Source organism: Equus przewalskii, chromosome 1, assembly GCF_037783145.1.
Source record: "Equus przewalskii isolate Varuska chromosome 1, EquPr2, whole genome shotgun sequence".
In the NCBI taxonomy this organism is placed as follows: Eukaryota; Metazoa; Chordata; class Mammalia; order Perissodactyla; family Equidae; genus Equus; species Equus przewalskii.
The window spans coordinates 10568477-10591370 of NC_091831.1; the positions used below are offsets into that span (position 1 = coordinate 10568477).

The window sequence follows — 22894 nt, forward strand, 5'->3', positions numbered from 1 at the left end:
TAGCACATGTGTATTTTGTCTAATCTAAAATCAGTAGAGAGTAGTAAAGAATACTAGACTAGTTGTCGGGGATCGAGCTGCTGCTCTATGAAACAGAACGGAACCTCCTTCCAGTCCCTGCTCTTGCCTGAACTGTGCATTCCTCCCCCGCACAGAAGCCCAGCAGACCAGAGAAGACCAGCTCCAAGTCTGCTCGGGACTCACCCCTTGCTTAGCACATACTTCCTTGCAAGATACATCTCAATCTGAATAAAAAGTGCCACAGGTACAGAAAATTTAAAACTACTCGACAGATCATCTCTAATCCAAGGTCTCTCAAACGTCTTAAAATTGGAATTCTATTTTTAATTTATGACATTCCCCCCAATGATTTGCAAGACGACAATAACATCAAGGTGCATTTCAATTCATAAACAGCATTACAGTGGCTGACACTCAAGTCTGACACTACAAAACCAAAGGACTACATATGTATAAAAGTGTCAACTAGTTTTAGTAGTTTATTTACCGAAAGATAGTAGTCTCCATCCTTGAGACAGTATCTTAAATTTAAATGACTTAAAAATTTTCACCCAGAGATGGCGTTTCTCTCCCAACGAAAGAAAAACACACATATATACATGCATAAATTTTTATTAAATAAACTTAGTTTTATCTGCTGACATTCAAATAAGACAGTAGGAGCTGGGGTGCAGGGCAGGGAGAAGGCAGTCAGTAGAAATAAATCTAAATATACACTGTTTAGGAAGACAAATGCTAACACCTGCATAGCATGTCAAATACTTTACTAACTAAAGCTCATGTGTGCTCCTGAAGAAAGGTAACCCTTTGGATTTCACAAACCTGTGGATTATCCATGTACCATACAAAACTATCTTCTCTGGTATCCAGTATGAAGTACCTTCGAAGAAATTTCCCACTGTTTTCATTTTCTTCAATGTCTAGAAAACCACAAATGCGATTCTGACGATCCACATAAGGCATTTCTGAGCTTGAACATTACACTGTAAAATAAAAACATGAACAGTTAAGTATTTCTCAGTGGACTTGCAGCATAAAACGTGTATGGGACAGTTTATTCAATAAGAAGCCTACTTTCCAAACTTAGGTGGGAGCCAGTTAATGTGAATACATACAAAGCATGCGCAAAAATCCCTTTTGAAATTAAGCTGCTTATGAGTGGCTACCCAATGCAAGTGTACACAGTGATGGGGACAAAGGAGGGCTATTCACCCAGCTGCATAATTTACTTACATTTTTCCCTAAACAAACCCAGGTGAGCCAAAATATTACCTATCCAAACTTTAATTTCCTCACTTATAAATCAAGATAATCTACCTTTCAGATTGTTTTAGAATATTTTTAAGTTGACGAAATAATGACAGCTAATGTTTACTGGCCACTTACTATATGGTGGGCTCTGTGCGAGGTTCTTTTCTAGACAGTTTCTCATTTAATCCTCAAAATGACCCTATAAGTAGGGTCGCCATCCTCATTTCACAGATAAGAACTTAACACTGAGAAGGGGCAGTGACTTTCCAATATGAGAGAACCAGTAGGCAATGAATCAAAACACGAACCCAGATTCTCCGACTCCAGAGCTTATATCTTAACCTCCACACCATCCTCTCTCTAAAACCCTCTGAATTATTAAAACGAAAATGCATCAATAATTTCATTCTAATGAGTAAAATTAGCTAACACGAAAAGAGAAATACGCAGGTATTCTGTGCCTCCTGAGGGAAGACACAAACAGCACCTACGAAGCGAACATACAAGCAAAAGCTTTTCTCTGAATCTGATCAAGTCTTTAGATCTCGCTCTGTCCAGTTACCCATTGACAGGAAATGAAGAACACAGGGGAACACATGAATGCACCACAAGGATCCAAATCAGCAAAAGACAGACTGGGAAACAACAGGACAACAGCCCAGTTTCTTCAGCAAATAAACTATACTACAGGGAAAAAAAGAGGAAGAGAAAAATTATAGATTAAAAAAGACTTCAGAGGTATATCATATTCTGACTCCAAAGTACTAAAATTTTTGTTGTACCGATTAAAGTTAAAAATCATGACTTGGGTGAAAAGCAGAATTTCTAATCATTTTTTTCTCTAGAAACTGTGGATACATGATTCCTTCCTGATGTGATGCAAATCAGCAGATTGTTCCTATCCTGGTACTTCTGTGGCCAGCAGCAACAGCTTTTGGCAGGCTGAATTTATTTATTTATTTTTTAAAGATTGGCCCTGAGCTAACATCTGTTGCCAATCTTCCTCTTTTTTTCTTTTTCTTCTCCCCAAAGCATATAATTGTATATTCTAATCGTAGGTCCTTCCAGCTCTGCTATGTGGGAGGCCGCCTCAGCATGGCTTGATGAGCAGTGCTAGGTCCACGTCCAGGATCCTAACTGTTGAAACCCTGGGCCACCAAAGTAGAGAGGGGAAACTTAACCAGCCAGCCACAGGGCTGGCCCCAGGGTGAATTTATTTATGTAACTAGTTCTTCGTTTAAAGGCTCAAAGTAAGTTTAACACACAATAAAAATTCAATTAGAATTCACCCTAATGTACAGCATATTCTAAATCACTATTCTGTATGCAACCAGAGAAATGATGAAACATACCAAAAAGTTTTAAACAAAACTATCCATTCAGTTTGTGTGTGTTATTATAAATCTGGTACCTAGAGGAGATAATTTTTTAATGAACTTACCCAAAGTTTTAAAAAATTCCTAAAATTTAATCAAAAGTTGAAAATTAATATACTATACTAACGCAGAGTACAGGCAAAAACTACCAACTTGTGTGGTACTGCCATAAGGATAGACCAAAGGAACAGAACTGAGAGCCCAGAGACAAACCCATACATCTATGGCCAACTGATTTTCAACAAGGGTCCCACCATCATGCAAAGCCTCTTCAACAAATGGTGCTGGGACAACTGGATATCCACATGCTAAAGAATGAAACTGGACCCCTACCTCACACCATATACAAAAATTAACTCAAAATGGATTAACAATCTAAATCTAAGGGCTAAAAGCATAAAACTTTGAGAAAACATAGGGGTTAATCTTTATGGCCTTGGGTTTGGCAACAAATTCTTAGTTATGACACCAAAAGCATGACCAACAAAAGAAAAAAATACGATAAAGTGGACTTCATAAAAATTAAAAACTTTTTCACATCAAAGGACACAAAAAAATGAGAGACAACCTACAGAATGGGAGGAAATATTTGCAAATTATATATCTGTTAAGGGTCTACCACACAGAATATATAAATAACTCTTAGAACTCAACAACAAAAAACCCCATTAAAAAATGGGCAAAGGACTTGAAAAGACATTTCTCCCAAAGATAACACCAATAGCCAACCAGAACACAAAAAGATGCTCAATATCATCAGTCATTAGGAAATGTAAATCAAAGCCACAATGAGATACCATTTCACACTCACCAGGATGGACGTAATTAAAAAAAGAGTAAAACAACAAGTGTTGGCAAAGATGTGGAGAAACTGGAACCCTCCTACACTGCTGGTGGCAATGTTAAATGGTACCACAGCTATGTAAAACAGTTTGGGAGTTCTTCAAGAGTTAAGCACAGAAGTATCATCTGACTCAGCATTTCCACTCCTAAGTATATACCCAAAAGAATTGAAAACAGGTACTCAAACACTTACATATGAATGTTCATACTAGCACTATTCACAATAGTCAAAAAGTGGAAACAGCTCATAAGTCCATCGACAGGTGAATGGATAAACAAAAAGGGCCATATCCATACAATGGAATGCTATGCAGACATGGAAAGAAATGAAGTACTGATACAATCAATCCAATAAAAATTCCAAAGCATATTTTATAAAAACTGACAAGGTGATTCTATTATATACTGAAATGCAAATAACCTAGAAAAGCCAAATCAGCCAAATCTATTTCCCACAGAACAGGGTAGGAAGACTTACCACCACTTGCTTCAAGACTTACAATACAGCTACATCAATAAAGACCGCACAGGATTGGTGAAAACATACATACAATAAATCAACAGAACAGAAAAGCATCCAGAAAAAGATCCCTTCATATATTGTCAAGTGATTTTCAACAAAGATGCCAAGGCAACTCCACAGAGAAAAGATAGTCCAACAAATGGTGCTGGAACAATTAGCTGTCCATGTGGAAGAAAATTAACTCAAAATGGATCACAGACCTAAGGTAGAAGCTACAACAATGAAGCTTCTAAAAAAATATATATGAGAAAGTCTTCATGACCTTGGGGGTAGACAAAGATTTCTTACATAAGATACAAAGAGCCTGAATCATATATGACTTGATATATTGGACTTAAAAACTGCTCTCTGAAAGACACTATTAAGATTTCAAAAGACAAGCCACAGAATGGGAGAAAAATTCACTACACATGTATCTAACAAATAACTGATATGAAGGAACAGGCTAGGAATTATTACAATTCAATAAGACAAACAACCAAACGGGAAAATGTGCAAAAAATCTGAAGAGACAAGTCAACAAAGAAGATATACAAATAGTGGGGTAAAAAAAAAATTGATAAATAGTAAATAAGCAAATAAAAACATACTCATCATCATTACTCAGGGATTTATCACAAATAAAAACCATGAGATACCACTACATACCTACTAGAATGGCTAAACCAAAAACAAACAAGCAAAGCTGACAATACCAAATGGTGACAAGGATGTGGCAGAAATGGACACTGTCTCACACACTGCTGGTGGGAACGCAAAATGGCCCAGCAACTTGGGGAGACAGTCTGGCAGTTTCTTGTAAAGTTAAACATACCCTCATGACCCAGCAATACCACTCTTACGTATTTATCCAAGTGAATTGAAAGCTTATATTTATACAAAAACCTGTATGTAAACGTTTTAAGCAACATTACTGATAGTTGGCAAAAAGCAGAAACTCAAATGCCCTTCAACTGGCAAATGAATAAACGGTGGTGCATCCAATATGATGGAATACTACTTAACAACATAAAGGAACAAACTAGTTATACACACAACACGCGTATTTCTCAAACGTATTTTGCTAAGTGAAAGAAGCCAGACCAAAAAGGCTACCGGGACAGAGAACAGATCAGTGGGTGGAGGGAGGGGCTGACTTCAAAGGGTAATTTTCAGAGTGACGGAACTGTTCTGTACCTTGATTGTGGTGGATACATTACTATGTATTGATCAAAACTCACAGGCCCATACGCCACAGAGAGGGAACTTTACTGCAATGCAAAGTAAAAAAATAAACAACAGTGATAGAAAACAGGTCAGAGGCGCTAGGGCTTGGGATAGGGAAAACGACTGACTACAAAGGAACATGAGGGAAATTTCTACAGTGATGTAACTGTTGTATATCTTGATTGCGCTGGAGCTTACACAATTATGCGCATATGCCAAAACTTATAGAAGTGTATACTAAAACAGGTAAAATTTAGTCTATGTAAATCCTACCTCAATAATCCTGAATTTTTTAAAAAAGATACCATACACACTCACCAGAATGGCTAAAATTAAACAGACTGAGACCACCAAATGTTGTCAAAGATGTGGTGCATCCACAAGTTATTTATTGTTGATGGAGATGTAAAATGGTACAACCACTACAGGAAAAGTTCTGGCCATAAAACCAAACACACACTTACCCTATGAGCCAGCCATTCCATTTCTAGGTATTATTCAAGAGAAATGAAAATATATATGCATGCAAAGACTAATTCTACAAATAGTTACAGAAGCCTTATTCATAACAGCCCTGAACTAGAAACAACCCAAATGTCCATCAACAGGTGACTAGATAAATAAAAAGTGGTACGCCTATATACTAGAATAGCACTCTACAATATAAAGGAACTACTGCTACAGGCAACATGCTCAAAATTCATCAGGGGCCGGCCCCATGCCCGAATGGTTAAGTTCGTTCACTCTGCTTCGGCAGCCCACAGTTTTGCAGGTTTGGATCCTGGGCACGGACCTAGCACCGCTCATCAAGCCACGCTGAGGTGGCGTCCCACGTGCCACAACTAAAAGGACCCACAACTAAAAATACATACGACTACGTACCAGGGGGCTTTAGGGAGAAGAAGGAAAAATAAAAGCTTAAAATAAATAAATAAATAAATAAATAAATAAAAGAAAGAAAGAATTGCAATTGTCTTTCATTCTAGAGGACATCAGAAACTCTAAGAAACACTTCATCTCCCAGATCTCTGAATGTTGGAGTGTCCCCAGGGGGTGGTCCACGTACCTCTCTTCTATATGTACTCAGTCTCTTGATGCGCTCACTCATTCACATAGATCGAAATGCTGATGACTTCCAATTGCTACCTCCAGCCCTGGACACTCTGCTGAACTCCAGACTCACGTATAGAACTGCCTACTTGACAGATCTACTTAACAGACATCTCATACTTAACAAACTGAGCTCCAGACAGTCCCTCTCAGAAATCTGTTCCCCTCTGTCTTCCCCATCTCAGTAAACAGCCACTCCATTCTCCTGGCTATTTAGGCAAAGCCTCTTGGAATCATACTTCTTTCTCTCTCATTCCACGTCCAATGCATGTAAATCCTGTTGGTTCCATCTTCAAAACACATCCAGAATCCCACCACTTCTCACCACTTGCATTGTTGCCACTCTGGGCCAAGCCACCGTCATCTCTCAGCTGGCTTATTGCAAGGGCTTCCTTGATTCTGCCCTTGCCCCCTTCATTCTATTCTCAACACAGCAGTCAGAATGATCCTATTAAAATATATATTCAAGTGTTTATCTAATAAACACTAATACACACTACTTCTTGCCAAACACTATTCTAAACATTTAAATATTAGGTTATTTAATTCTTACAACAACAATTTTACAGATGAGAAAATGAAGGCACAGAACATTTTAAAAATAACTTGTCTAAGGTCACATGGTTAGCCAGTAGCGGAAGCCAGGATTCAAACCAGAGGAGTCTAGCTCTAGAGCCCATGCTCTTCAATACTACACAGTGTCACTCTGCTCAAAACTAGTCACCTCTGGTTGCTTATGAGAACTACCTGGGAGCTTCTGAATATCCTGATGCCTGGGATGGACCACCCCCCACCCCAGACCAATTAAATCAGAAACTCCAGAGATGAGATCTAGGCAGCAATACATTTGTAAAGCTCCCCAGATACCTGCAATGTTCAGCCGAGGTTAAGAACCACTCTTTTAATGCAACCCCATTTCATACAGGCTTCACCTAACCTCCCCCATCCCGTCCCAACCCCCCCTTGCTGACTCATCTGGCCCCTGGACTCCTACCACATCAGACAAGCTCCCCACGCAGGACCTTCTAACTCAAATGTCACTTTCTCAGTGAAGCTTTCCCCTGACACCCTACTCAAAATTGCAAACGCTCCAAATGGTGCTGCCACTTCCCATCCCCCTTCCCTGCTCTATGCTCCTCCTAGCATTTATTCCTACCAAACGATATTATTTATTTATTTGCCCCTTTCTCGTCTGGTTCCCCACACTGAAATGTGCAGGCTCCACAAGAGCAGGGACTTTTTTCTATTTACTATTGTTTCTCCAATATCTAAAACCCTGGCTGGCACATGGAAGGCACTCAATAACTGTTGAATGAAGCATTAAGGAACCCATAATTACTGCATCAAATATTAACGATTAAGTTTCCAGATAGAAAATTGCTTTTTCCTCCTCTGACAAGAAATCATTTAGTAGATTTAACTGACTGGTTCATTTAGATGATGGAAGGAAAAAGGTTCAAATACTGTATTTCTATTTTGATTTATATTTTTAGTAAAGCTAGTATGAGACAAGAACAGATAAAATTACATTATTAAAACAGCCACAGAATTTATCCTTCAGCTTTACTTATGCTCTAAGGGGTAGGTCATACAATCATTCATAAATTAACATATTCACAGTTAACACTTCATCAGTGAGGAACCAGGAAGTAAGTAAAAAAATAAAAACAAAACAAAAATCAGAGTGACAAAGGAAAGAAAAATTAAATTCTACACAGTGAGATCTCATTAGGACCACATAGCTTCACTATTATTTGTTAAATAGATGTGGAGTGGCACTAGTCTTTGTTGCCCCAAAAGTGTTGACAAACACAAAGCTGAAGATATACAGACATCAAGGATGAAACACCTGTGGAGTCTGGCACCAACACCCCCGCCACACACACCTCAGGGCTCTGGCACCCTAACCAACGCCTTACTATTACTCTACTCTATGCAAGCAGCTGACAGAAGAGAGGGAAAAAATTAGAAGTCTTCAGGGAGAACACAGGGAAAGGAAGGGGGTATTCACCCAAAAAAGGGGTGGGAGCAGGGCATGTAAGAGGATCATTCACCAAGATGAGAAGTACCTACAAGAAGGAGAGACTCATTCTCCAGCTCGATGTCTGTTTATGGCGTAGACTGAGTGACCGCACCTATTTGAACAACGGGACAAACAGAATTGATGAGAAATGGCAGGGCAGAGAAAGGGGACTGACTGAAGCAGCCTGCATGCCACCGTCTGGCATCACAAGGAAGTGAGCTTCCAGTGGGTTACGTGAAAACTACAGAAGGTAGCTGGACTTGAGCTGTCTTACTGTCACCACCACATCTGGCTGCAGAGAGAAAACCACCTCACTGCCACACACTCACAGGAACCAGGCGGTGGACTGACAGGACAGAGCAAGGAGGTGGGAGTGTAGGCTGGAAAAGGTTTACCCACGGCCAATTCCACATCCAGGAACTGTCCGGGGGAATCTCCCTCAAGAGCTCACCAAAAATCCCAGTCTGGATGCCTATCAGGAGACATTAACGGCTTCACTGAGAATCAAGAGAGGGCTGGGATAGCAGGAGGTAAGAAATACTTGTCTTTGTCCATTTTTCTTCTGACTAGTCCCTGTCCAAATAGATCCCAAAAGAGGGAAGAGAAAGAGGTGTGGGGAGCATACCAAAATCCCTCCCCACTCCATGTGCTCCAGGCAAAAAGTGGCCTGACAGTGGCGTAAGGCAGGAGAGGAGCTTTACACTGAATAGGAGATTGAAGGTTTAAACTGGAATAGATTAGACTGAAGCTTTTAATAGCTGTAAATGATAGAAAAGTGATCACTGCCCATGATGTCATGAGGGAGGGGGCGGGGGAAGAGGAAGATCCTATAAAGCATAATTGAAAGCAGTGAATGGCAAAAAACATAACTGTTTTATGTTTGTTTTCACCAGGCGCAGATTGCACAATCAGCTGATGACATATGGAACAGCATTAGTGCCCTAGCAATGAGAGGGAACACCTGACATGGAAATTCCCATGGGGGATTTACTGTACCGGGTAAGATGCTACATTAGAAGTCCTCTGAGATCACCTCCAATTCTAAGTGCTAAGATTGTCCTTTCTTCAAGAAGACGTTAAATTGAATTACAGAACCCAGAGTTAGATGGTTAAACTATAAAAGGCTAGGCTGCATACGGGTAAAATCACAATTTTTTGAAGAATAAAACTATCAGACTGACCAGTCTGAAAAGAGTGCCATGTAAGAAAAAATATTTAAGACAAATATTTTTAAGGCTCTAAAGATTTATTTAAATGTTAAAAAAAAAAATCCTAGGGGCCTGCCCAGTGGCATAGTGATTGGGTTCATCTGTTCCACTTCAGGGCCAGGGCTCGTGGGTTTGGATCCTGGGCGCAAACCTGCACAAGACTGGTCAAGTCATGCTGTGGTGGCATCCCACATAGAAGAACTAGAAGGACTTACAACTAGGATATACAACTATGTACTGGGACTCTGGGGAGGAAATAAAGGGGGAGGTGGAGATCAGCAACAGATGTTAGCTCAGGGCCAATCTTCCTCAGCAAAAGAAAAAAATCCTAAATGACTGATTTTTACACTCAAAAGAAATTCCAGTTCAAAGAATACTTACGATATAAAATGCCCCCCAAACATCATCTTCCTGAATCAAAGCATTCAACTAATCAAAAGGCTTACCAAAATAAACAGCAAACATATGTTTGCTTAAATATTTTCAAGGAATTATAAATTCACATATTCTTTATCACACAGCAGCTACTAGGAAAAAATATTACTTAGTGTTCAAATGGTTTGATGTCACTCATTAAGCATAACAGAGTCCTACTGCTGCAACAAGTACCAACAGGAATTTTTATTTTTAAATAAAAAATCTCATATTTTCATGTTCTAAAAATAATTAAGCATTATAGACAAGCACCTACAGCTACCAAAAGTTTCTGCCTTAAGAATTCCTTTCTGATACCATGTCAATAAATTTCCAAATGCTATGTACTTACAATGGTCAGAAGAATTCAAATTAAATATTAATATTTATCTCCTACTGAAGCCATTTTATTGTATCATTGCAGATCTAAAATGAGAGAAGAATCATCTTGGAATTTAAAACCAAATTTTTGTTTGTTTGTTTGTTCTGAGGAAGATTAGCCCTGAGCTAACTACTGCCAATCCTCCTCTTTTCGCTGAGGAAGACTGGCCCTGAGCTAACATCCATGCCCATCTTCCTCTACTTTACACGTGGGACGCCTACCACAGCATGGCGTGCCAAGCGGTGTCACGTCCGCACCCGGGATCTGAACCGGTGAACCCCGGGCTGCTGAGAAGCGGAACGTGCGAACTTAACCGCTGCACCACTGGGCAGTCCCCTACAACCAAATTTTAATATTATCAAATGTAAAATGCTCAAGTATGTGAAAAAGTAATACTTGCATATTACCTCAGCTTACAGGAGGGCAGTTACTGCTACAGAACTTGAAATTTTCTATCTAATAAAGGCAGAGTGTGACTAACTATTGTCACATCTGAATAATTACTAAATTTTATCCAGAAATCTATTTATCTTCCCCATTCTTAAATGACAGAGTTATTTAAACAAGAACAACTATTTAACATCAAGCAATATTTCATTATCAAAGTCTGACTTCAATTATGCTAATAAATTACTTCACAGATTTCTTTCTGGGTTACAAATTATCATCAGTCAAAATAACAGTGGGTTTTGCAGTATGACTGTAAGAACTTTCAGGCTTAAGTAAAAGTCTTTTTTTTAGGCTGCATTAAAAGTTTTTAGAGAGAAAAGCCCCTATAAAAATCTAAAATTTTCCATCTTTCCCAAGTATCTTCCTAGAAGTCTTCAATATCATCACGTCTCATATGTTAACAACCAACACACAAGTATTGCCGACAGCGACTTTTTAAAGAAAATAACCCAATGCTATTCTTAATGTTCTTAAACACTTCTAAAAAGGTCCTTCCGGCTTATGAATTCATGGCAGTTTCCTAACAATTGTACACTTATCCTGTTTGACTGTCTCTCCTAGTCTATGACAAACTCAAATTTACACACCACCTCTCTTTCCTATTTTGCTACAAAGCTAAAATTGGAAAATAAAAGATACAAACCTGCTACGCCCCCCCTCCCCAAAGTAACAATAAAAACACTAATTAACAAGCTAAAGTGAGATAGGAAGCAGCTTCAATACATATAAATCACAGCTTTTAAAGTCACAAAAGTTATCCAGTGCCGCCCACAGAGGACAAATTAACAGCCATATCCCTTGACACAGGAACACTCCAAGAAAAACCTGTCGAAGGATACCCTGGAGGGTTTATATCCCCAGGAGATAAAGTAACTATTAACTCAAATTCTGCTAACCTTCAATATTCTTGTTTAAATATGTAAGTATTCTAAAATGTAATTTCCCTTGGGAAGATTTCGCCAAGATACGGAAAATTTAAACAAACGCTATTTGAGGAAATGTTTTGTATGCCACAAATGTGTTAATATGAAAATTTGAGTATGAAAATAGGCATCTCAGTCAGAAGGAATCTTAGGATTTTCGAAATAACAGTTCTTCAAGTTCTTCAGGTGGTGAAGAAGAACACAGTTCGACAAAATGATTTTTTTAAGTTTCTCTCTGAATCCTATAAAGCTTACCCAAATTCTGCTTTCAAGTGTTTCAACGACATTAAACTAACATAGACAATACGTAAGCTGAGCACTCGCGGGGAAATAAAGCAGGCTGATCGGTAGCTCTAAGACGAAGGGCATTGGTATAAACTTTATAGTGCGCTATTCGTTCCAGTCATCAAACACACAGGAAATAAGATTTTCTAGCTAAAAAACTAATTGACAAAGGGCAATGACTTCATTAAAGCGAAGAAAATCTTATTAAAACAGACAAAGATCGATCGTAAAATAAGAAAACAAGTATCACAGAATTGGAAGGTGAAATGGAAAAGGAAAACAGCACAATGTGGCTGAATATTCCTTAATACTCCTCTCGGACCTGCCCCCAAACAGCGCGATCGGGTTTCACGGTTTACACGCCCAGCCCATGGTGGATGCTCTGCTCTGGAGCACAGCGTGAGGAGAATCCTACCAGAGGCAGAAATAACAAGACCGCTTTCATTATGACAACACTTTCCCCTCGGACGGTCTATCCAGCAGGGTCAATAGAAAGCATCTGAACTAGACCACAAACCACTCAGGGCGGCCCCAAAGCGGGGCGGCTGGCAGCTGGCCTCGACCCCAAAGACCTGGGCTCTGGTCGCCTCCCTCCCGGGTCCTACTGCGTGACCTTGGGCAAGTCACTTTCAGCTCTCGCCCTGGTCATCGGCACCATGAAGGTGCGAAGGAGAAGCACGAGCTCTGCAGGATCCGGCGATACAGGGCGGAGCCGGCTTCTGACACGGCGAGTCCCAAAGTGAAAGCGCCCTAAACACCAGAAAACCCAGCCCGGGGCGGCCGAGCCCCCGTGGGCACAGCCGCGGAGCCGGGCCCCTCCGCCAGGCGCCGCCCGCCGGGAATCCCCGGACAGCTGGCCAGCGCGGGCGGCAGGGAGCAGGGCGCGCCCGCGCGCTGAGCGGAGCCACCGCGGAGGTCGGCGACCACGACCGCCGCCCCCCGCCCCGCTCGGCCCGGCCCGGCCGGACGCCGCCGAGGGCTGAGGTCAGGAAAACAATAAAGGAGCCGCGGGGAGAGAGCGCCACCCCCTCCCGCCGCCCGCGCTCGCGCGCAGGTGAGCCGCCCTGCGGCCTCGCCCAGGTGCGCCGGGCGGACTCGCCGGGACACGGGCCCCGGGGGCCGCCGCGACTCCGCGCCGCCCGCCGCCCGGCACTCACCAGCGCCCGCCGACCCCCCGGCAGACGCGCACCGCCTCTCAGCTCGCCGCAACCGGCGCGGCGCTCCCGCAAGCCGGCCCCGCCCCCCGGCCAGGCGCGGCCGCGGTCCTCACGCCAGACTTGCCCACGGCCCTCGGCCCACAACCCCGCGCCGCCGCAACGCCGGCTCCCACAGACACCGAGCTGCGGGAGCGGCGCCCACGACGGCCGGCCCGCGCACTGCGCACGCGTACCCGCGCCGCCTCAGCCCCCAGACGGCGGCCGAGATTCCGGAGCTGGCACTCCCAGCTGGCAGAGACTACAAGTCCCGGGAGGCCCCGCGCGGCTCCCGGCGGCGTGGCGGGCCGGGTCTCGGGCGTCTTCCTGGTTCCAGGGGAGGTGGCTTTGGGCTCTTCGGAGCGGGCGGCGCGCGGAGCGCTGGGCCCCTGCGCTGCGGTGCATCCTGGGATTTGTAGTTTTCGAGGACTACGGGGCTTGGCAGTGGGGTGGAATTCAGAGTTCTCTGATGTCATCGCCTAGAGCTTCGAGGCACTGGAATCTTTAAAAATAGGCTTCATTCGTTTGCAGATAATTTGTTTGCAAAGTGTCTCATAATCGGTCCAGGAAGCATAAATTCACAGGCTGCTGTGTGAGCTGCCGATAAAGGCTTTGCAGCCCTACGCGCCAAGTCTTCGCTCCTCACCGTTTCTCTTTCCCTAGAACTGTACTCCACTTCCTGCTTAATAGGCTAAAAGAACATTAAAGAAGGAATTGTGGAAATTCTTTCAGGAAGGATGGAGCATAAATATATATTCGTAAATATGTAATGTATTTATTAAGCACCTGCTATGCACCAGGTCCCATGATAGGCAGTAGGCATACTTCTGAGAACAAAACAGACACCGTCCTGCCCTCGTGGAGCCTGCAATCTGTAAGCGGAGCTAGTCCCTAAACAAGCAAGGTAATTATAGAGTTTAATGCAGCGGAGAAACTGAGCAAGTTAAAGAGATAGTGAGAGAGGAGCTCTTTAGAGAGGTGGTCAAGGAAGGCTTTCTGAGGAAACGATATTTGAGCTGAAACCTGAAAAATGAGAATTATTCAGACATGCAAAGAGCTGGGAAAGAGTTATCTGCCACACCTTTCACCAGACTCTCAATAAATATTTGTTCCATTTGTGTCCTCCTTCCTTTCCTTGGTCTGCACCGTGTCAGATCACATCCTTGCCCCTTCAAAATCTTTATCAACACCTTTCAGAACATCCTTCCTAAGTGAAGATGTACACGAGAGAAATGAATGGCCAGTGGGAGGACAAGCTGTATGGCTCAGAGGACAGAAAGCACAAGGCAAATGGAGAAGAGCCTGGTGACACAGCCGGAACCCTGACTGCTTAACCCTCTTCTCATTTGTGACCTGGGTTAAAAGTCTGGCCACTCAGCCTGGCCTCCTGACTTGTTTCTGTTTATGAAGCAGGAAATCAGATTTAGAGTTTGTCTTTATTAGGACCCTAAAGGAAGTTTAGATATTATCTCATCTGAGTCAGAGGTGAAGTGAAAAACAGCCCTAGACTTACCTGTGGAGTCTTACCTGTGTGACCTTAGGCAGAGGGTGACACTTTGCCTTTCTGACCCTCAGTGAACTCAACTGCTCGCCTTACAGAATATTCTCAAGAGTCCTATAAGCTGTTGGAGGTGGAAACATCTTCCAAACTGCATGGTATGCTCCTGCCCCAGCCCTTTCAGACTGCTCATCTTCAACATTCAAAGATGCTTGCTCTGTGTTCTCTGGAGGAATGGAAGCTGTGGAGCCTTCCTGACACCTGTCTTCTCCAGGCCTCGGTTCCTCACCTGTATAATGGTTGAAAGGTTTTGGCCTTATCACAGTTTTTAAACGGGCCAGAGCACTGTTTTCTTCGGTCTACACAGTGGGTTTTTGTTTTTCTAACTGAATGTGTGGCTAACATTTTAAAATAAGGAAATTTCACATAAAAATCCAGATGTCACCTGCCTGATCCCATTAGACATTTGAGCTTCCCTTCTCTGGCTAGACGGTCTGGAAGGGGTCTTCAGCTCCAGAATCCCAGAAGATTCTAGATGGGGCATACTTAAACTAAAAAAAAAGATTCCTTGTTTATCTGAAATTCAAATTCAAATTTAGCATCTTGTGTTTGGCCTGAAAACCGTAACCCAGAGATCAGACCACTGAGGCAGAGAGCATTTCCCACCCTCCAGTCAGAACCAGAGGGACTCTTTCTCCTCATTGTTATTACCTTTTGACATTATTGACTGAGTGGTTTTAAATTATTCCTTTGCTTTTTTTGCCTAAGAAGCCCCTAAGGTTGTTTGAAATTGAGAACCACTTTCACAGACCATGAGGGAAGCCAGAGAAGTGACTCAAATTGCCCAAAGACACACAGCAAGGTAATCCCAGTGTTACTTTGAGGTTGCAGTATAACCAGAACCTGTTAACACCCGCTCTCTGCTTTCCCTCCGGCCTTTTTTGGATAGAGAGGTTTATTACATAACAGTGCTTTCAGTGTTATTTAAAAAAAAAAAGTATGTGGAATATTCCCTTGTTAAAATTACAGTCTGGAGCAAACCAAGAACATTCAAGACCCACAGACGACACTGAAGAGTGCTGGAATATTCCATGGATGCTTGTCATCTGAAGAAAAGGGAGAGGAGGAGGCCGAATTCAAGATTTTGCAATTTACCTTTAAAACATCATTGTCATCATTATCATCCTCATGCCTTGCATGTGTAAAGCACTTTGATATCTCATTCAAAACTATTTATTGAGCCCCTTCTACATGCTTACAGGCTGGGCCCTGAATCCTCCAGATGGACATTAGCTCCTTTGACAACACAAAGTAGGGCAGAATAGAGAAATCATGTGACAGATCTAAAGTCACACAGAAAGTGACTGAGCACTTGTCACCTCTCTAACATTTGACCTCCCCTCCCCATTGCAGACATTTCCTGTCTCCCGTCCCCGCTTTATTTTTTTCTCCTTGTGATGATCACGTTCTCATACATTACGTATTTTACTTGTTTCTCTTGTTTATTTTCTGCCTGTTGCACTAGAGTGTAGCCTACACACAGGGATGTTATCTGCTCATCGCTATAACCTGAGGTCCTAGAACAGAAATATTTGTTCAACGATGAATGCCATGAGCCCCCTTAATGGACAGAGTCAGTATGAGAAGTCAACAGAAGTAAACCCCTGTTTTCACTGGAAATTAGAAACGACAGAATAAGAATTAGACATGAACTGAACACTCTCTGAACCCAGCTTTGTTCCTCTTGTGTCCCTCCGGAAAATGGGTAGTAGAGAGTTGAAAACAGCTGTTCCCTTTTTTTCACTATGAAAATGAAACCCACACCCAGGAAAGGAGTCAGTGGGTTGCTTTTGTGGTTGAATCACCAGCAGGCCCGCCCTCCTGGCCCTCCCACGTACCTGGCCTCAGCCGAGTAATTGGGAGGAGGATTCTCAGTAATCACTCAGGGCGTGGCGGGATTAAGTGACCTGCCCAGAATACAGATCAGGTGACTGGGTTCTCCTTCTGGAGCTAATTCTTGTGTCCCAGGGCTGGGGCACAACCCTTCAGGGAGGAGCTATGAGGGACTGTCCACATGTCATGCTTACTGAGGTGCAAGAACAGGATTTCTGAACAAGTCAGTGACCAACACGAATTCCGGGCTCACAAAGGAAAAAAATTGGAGGTCAGGGGAGATGATTGCCTCCAAGACTTAGCGAGCAGAACCAGGTATTTCTTGCCTTAGGATCATCAGGCAACAAGGAAGGGAACCTGACACTCAATGTTGCCTAATGCCATAGGAGCCCTAAAGGTTCCCAGCAACCCCTGTGATTTCTGGGGTCTGGTGAGGTTCCAGCCCCATCAGACACCCCAGTTAGGTCATACTTTAATTATTCTGACCACATGTGGCAGCTCTGGGATGCTGGTAAGCCCTAAACTTGTGGAGCAGAGAATGCCTGCTATCATCCAAACGTGAGGACTCTTGCTCCTGTGTGGAGTGAAAACTTGAAAAGGAAGATTTTCTGAAGCCAAAGTGCTTGTCTAGGCCACAGGTCGGTTGCTAATTGCCACTGTAAAGTAGAGAACATTCTAGAAGGCAAACGGCTATTTCCAGACAAAGCTGGGAGAGGATCTGGGAATGAGTCCATCTTGGGCTTTGCGAGCTCCTTGGCCTGTGGGACTACGTCCTCAGACCCCTGCAACTCACCTGTCCAGCTCCAGCCAAGCTCTTCCTTAAGTCAAAGGCCACTCGTTTCTCTCATCCATCTTGCCGTTTGTTAGAAGAGTTTATTTATGTTCAACAACGAGAAGCAGTGCCTCATGTGTTCAGGAGGGCTGCCACGCTCTGACCTCCAGAGGAAGAGAAGTAGAAGCCACAGCTTCCACCAGCAGACCCTGTGACACCAGGAAAAACTAGCAAGGAGCCTGGACTCTGGGTCCATCTGCACTGACTAGCCATGGCCTTGGGCTCATTATCTTACTTTTCTGAGCCTCAACATTTCCTCGTCTGTAAAATGGAGTTGATAATAATTCCTACTGCACAGCCTCATCGTGAGTCTTAAATAAATAACGCACGTAAAGCTCTTGCCAAAGTGCCTGGCACATATGAATGGCTCCATTAGCGTCAGCAATTGTATTATTTAGTTTAGCCCAGTTCCTGAGCTCACCTGACCAAAGTGGATGACACATTTAGAGTCTCTCACTGGGTAGTGTGTAGGTTCTAGAATTCCTTTGACTGCTGTGATCCTCACATATATCCAGGGTTACTGGGATGGAAGTGCTCATCGTGGTCTAGGATTGTGGGGAACTTGGCATGGCTGGGGAGCAGGGCCCTGTGGAGACTGTGCTGGGGAAGTAGGAGGAGCCTGACTTGGAAGCACCCAGGATGCCACTGTGAAGGGGATGTGATGGCTAATTTTATGTGTCAACTTGATTGGGCTGAGGGATGCCCAGAGAGCTGATAAAACATTGTATCTGTGTGTGTTTGTGAGGGTGTCGTGGAAGAGAATAACATTTGAATCAGTCAACTGAGTAAAAAAGATTTCCCTTCCCAATGTGGGTGGGTATCGTCCAATCTCTTTAGGGCCTGCATAGAACAAAAAAGCAGAGGTAGGGCAAATTCATTCTCTCTACTTGAGCTGAGACATCCATCTTCTCCCGCCCTTGACGTTGGAGCTCCTGGTTCTTGGGCCTTCAGACTCAGAGCAGAACTTACACCACTGGCTCCTCCCATTCTCAGGCCTTTGGACTCAAACTGAGTTACACCACCAGCTTTCCTGGGTCTCCAGCTTGCAGACAGCAGACTGTGGGACTTCTTGTCCTCCGCCACTGCAGGAGACAATTCCTGTAGTGAATCTCCTCCCATCTTTCTCTCTCTCTCTCTCTATCCTATTAGTCTGTTTCTCTGAAGAACTCTGACTAATAATACAGAAGGATTTCAATTTGCTTTCCCAAGGGCACTCCATGCCCCCTTCTCCTGGCTACAAAAATAAGTAAACATAAATAAGTTGACTTGGATAGACTAGAGGAGGATTGTGATGGCTTCTTCATCATTTTCAATCATCTCCTGCTCCTTCAGAAACATTTTACTTTCACCTAAAAGCTGAAAGGTTTCCCTCCCACCCCCATGAGCCCCTCCCCCCATCCGCCTACAAACAGCAGGGGCTCTCTAAAAATAGCGGCCATCACCGACCCCCTGGCATGTAAATACATCTTTGTTCCAGGCTGGCATTTAATAACTGTACTTTATGCTGAAACAAAAGCTGTAATCAGAGCCCAACAATGGAAGCTGCAGTCAGCGCTAACAATACTCAGAATTCCCATGGTGATCCCCCGCATCCGCAGCTGTGAGAACCAGAAGTCTCCAGCATGAATTCCATTCACAATTATTCCCCTAGTCCCACTGTGGGCTTATTTGAAGCACGGCTTTCCTGCCTCCTCAGGGGGGCTTTCAAGAGGCTGAAAAGGGATGCCAAGCCTGGGCCCCTGCCAAGAGCAGCCCGTGCAGGTGTGCACGTGGGGCTGGCCCTGAGAAGTCTGCACAGTCGCCTGGTGACAGAGCCAGACTGCCCTGCGGCTGGAGACTTCAGCAGCCATCTCTGGACCAGCACTTCATGCAAGACTTCCTTCAGATAAAAGAGAGCTTTGCACTGCTTTCCTTATCCGGCACTGGAGTTTGTGCATTCCAGGATAAGCCCAGCAGCTGGCTTCTCCTGCCAGCTTCAAGTCCTAGAACCTCGGCGAGAGAAAGTCCGGCTTTAGGAGGGACTACTCCAGTGGGTCTCCAGCCCTGTTGGGTGTTAGGATCATTGGGTGTGCTTTTAAAAAATTCTTAGGACAAGACCTCACCCTCGACCAGTTGAATTAGAATCTCTGGCAATGAGGAGTTGACACTAGTATTATTTTTTTCTTCTTTCTTTTTGTTTTGCTTTGAAGTATAACAAATATGGTGTTACGTACTGAATCGTGTGCCCCCAAATTCATGTGTTGAAGCCCCACTCCCATTGTGACTGTATTTCAAGATGGGGCTTTTATGGAGGTAAAGTTCAATGAGGTAATAAGGGTGGGGCCCTGATCCAATAGGATTAGTGTGCATGTAAGAAGAGGCACCAGAGAGCTCACTGTCCCCCCTTCCCCCAACAATGTGAAGACTCAGGGGGAAGGTGGCCATCTGGAAGCCAGGAGGAGAGAGCCCTACCCAAGAACTGAATTAGGCAGCACCTTCTCTTTTTTTTTCTTGAGGAAGATTAGCCCTGAGCTAACATCTGCTGCCAATCCTCCTCTTTTTTTTTTTGCTGAGGAAGCCTGGCTCTGAGCTAACATCCGTGCCTATCTTCCTCTACTTTGTATGTGGGACGCCTACCACAGCATGGCTTGTCAAGTGGTGCCATGTCCACACCCAGGATCCGAACCAGTGAACCTCGGGCCACCGAAGCAGAACGTGCGCACTTAACTACTGTGCCACCGGGCTGGCCCCTAGCCAGCACCTTGATCTGGGACTTCTCAGCCTGCAGAACTGTGAGAAATAAATTTCTGTTTAAGCCTCCCGGTCTGTGGTATTTCCTTACAGCAGCCAAAGCTGACTAATACATACAGTAAAGTCTACAACTCAAGTTTAAAGCCCATGAAACTGTGTAACCACTACTCGGATCAGGATACATTTCTAACACCCCAAAAGGCTTCCTCTGCCTGCTAGCAGTAACCACAATTCTGTTTCTATCACCATAGATTAGTTTTGCCTATTTTTGAACTTCATACAATTGTAATTACACAATTCCATTTACTATGTTAGGTACTCTTTGGGGTCTAACTTGTTTTGCTCAACATTGTGTCTGTGAGATTCATTTATGTTGTGTGTTATAACAGTTTCTTCTTTTTATTGCTGTGCAGTATTTCATTTTATGAATAAAGCACTATTTATCTATTGTTCTGTTGATGGGCATTTCGGTTGCTTCCCCTCCTGCTTCTTTTTTCCTCTTGCTTCCTCTGCCCTGAATGGCTTTTCCCTCCAGCTCCATCCTACCCACTCATGGCCCACAAATAAAACCTGCCCACGCTGAGAGACACGCATTAAGACCCCAGGCAAAATGCGTCATCTCTGAGACTCTTTCTGACGTTTCAGAGAGAAGTGACCCTCTCTCTTCTGCCGCCCCACTACTCCCATTTGTAAGTTATAGGAGTGTCTGTACCAGGGGACCATGATTCCCTCAAAGGCAGGGACCGTGTCTTAATTATCTCTCTAGCCTCAGCACAGTCCCCAGGAGATAGGAGGGTCAAGGAATAGTGGCCTGTCTCTGGGAGGCAGGCCCCCTGCCAGGGAGAGTGGGTAGGGGTTCCTGGGGGCGGATCTGGCTTTGGGAATGGAGGCTGGCAGAAACTACCTAGTTTCCAGGCCTAGAAAGGACTTGGAGGCCACAAAGGACAGTCTTACAGGAAGTCCAGTGGGATGACGGGACAGGAGGAGCATGGTGTGCAGCTGCCCAGGGCTCCCTCCTGGTAGCAGCTCCAGGTGACTTTATTCTAAGCCCCCAGCTTAGCTCCACATTGGTGATCCCCACACAGCACCTGTGGAGATGGGCTCAGGAGCCTGGGAGGGTGGAGCCCTTAAGCAGGGTATCAGTGGGCCCAACTACGAGGGACAGGCATGGCCCAGAACTCTGTCTGGAGCACTGCCACATGGCCCTCGTCCCTCCTGATGGCCACCTCCTTCCAGTGGGGTGTTTGGAGCTGCTCAGAAAGCTGATCAGAGGAGCCCAGTGGGAGTCACTGCATCTCCTCCTGCAGGATTCCTTTTCTCTGATTTCTCTCTTGCCCAGCACTTAAGTCGCTTAAATAAGACCATCAATATAGTTCTCAATCGAGTATGACAACCCAACAGCACTACTTAGAAAGCCCGATTTCTGAATTAACAGCTCTTCATCAATTCCTGCTTTTTGTCACAGAGAGGTGATCAGTATTGTTTAGAAAATCTGCTTTCACGAAGACTGAACGATCACTTCACTGTGATCTAAGCTTTTTGACATATGATGCTGTCGCAGAGGGGTGCTGTTGATTCCACGCAGACCTGAGGTCAAATCTACTGCTTGTTGGCTGTGTCACTGAGCCACTCACTCAGGTGTTCTGAGCTTCCATTTCCTCATTGGCCAAATGATCCCTCTGGTGCATAGAAGTTGTGAGGATGGGGCTTAGCACAAAGCAGGTGCTCAATAAGTGGCTATCAGGATGGTATCTCCCGGCCATTGAAGAAGGCAAACGCCCCTCCTCTCCCCAGCCCTATTCCTTTCATCTTTATTTCCTAACAACAAACAGGCTTTTCTCTGGAAGCTCTCCTGGTTATCCTGAAATGCCCTCCTCCACTTCATTCTGGTGCCCACATGCCGCCCGCCAGACTGTTTGTTTTGGATGCCGGAGGCCAGCCAGGGAGTGGCAGGCCTGCCCATGCGGTTCCTTGAAACAAAAGTTGCGCCCTGAGTCATTGCTGGGAGAAGCCAGCACATCCGAGCACCCACACAGGCATGTCAGATGTAGGACACCCTGTGGACAGGACTGCTGGGAGGTCAGGTGGGTGCACAGGCAGAGTGACAAGGGACAGAGGGCCTGTAAGCCAGACACAAGGAGTAGACTTCATCCTGAGGGAAATGAGGAGGGGCCATTGAAAGGTTTTAAATAAGAAAGGGACTCGATCAGATCTGTAGGTTAGAAAAGCCCTTCTGGACTCTTTGATGAGTCTTTCTGGAAGGGAAAGCTCCACCTATATTCCAGCATCATCTCCTTCGTTTGCCCAGCTCAGGTTTTCTGCTCTAGCCAAATCCCTGAACAGACCCTCTATAACTCTACCCCATGGAGTGTTTTCTATCTGGCAACATTTTCCCTGTCCATCAAGGCCTGACTTGATTCTTCCTCCTCCGGAAATTCTTGCCTGCCCCCAGCACACGTTCCTTGCTTCATTCCCAGAACCCAGGTTTCTTTCCCACACACCTAGTGGCCAGAACCACTCAGAAATGGCTGCCCTATGTGGCTAATTCTCAAAGCACACAATCCTATGGAATGAACAAAACCTTTGCAATCAGAACCTGAGTTTAAGTTCAGATTCTGTCCTTAGGGCTTGTGGTCTTTAGCATCTCACTCAACCTCTCTGAGCCACACTTTGCTCATTTGTGCAAGCGGCAATACATTGCATCTCCCTGGATTGTGGTGAGCATCAGGGAAA

At 44.2% G+C, this 22894-nt stretch overlaps 1 protein-coding gene across 13 annotated transcripts in view; it reads right to left on the bottom strand.

Moving 5' to 3' along the window:
* PLEKHA1 (pleckstrin homology domain containing A1) overlaps window positions 1-13616 on the bottom strand; it is a 53111-nt gene extending 39495 nt beyond the window's left edge. For 2 of the 13 annotated variants that reach the window (XM_070576572.1, XM_070577007.1), the window contains exons 1-2: window positions 13406-13606; window positions 844-1004 (exon numbers count right to left, since the gene is read on the bottom strand). In XM_070576572.1, the coding sequence (XP_070432673.1) occupies window positions 844-984 (141 nt within the window). In that variant the 5' untranslated portion in view covers window positions 985-1004; window positions 13406-13606. Of the gene's footprint in view, window positions 1-843; window positions 1005-6286; window positions 6901-8399; window positions 8462-12628; window positions 12905-13172 lie in introns of those variants that run through there. The other 11 variants (XM_070576851.1, XM_070577261.1, XM_070577153.1 and 8 more) reach the window with 10 other exon arrangements.
* Window positions 13617-22894: the final 9278 nt, after the last annotated feature.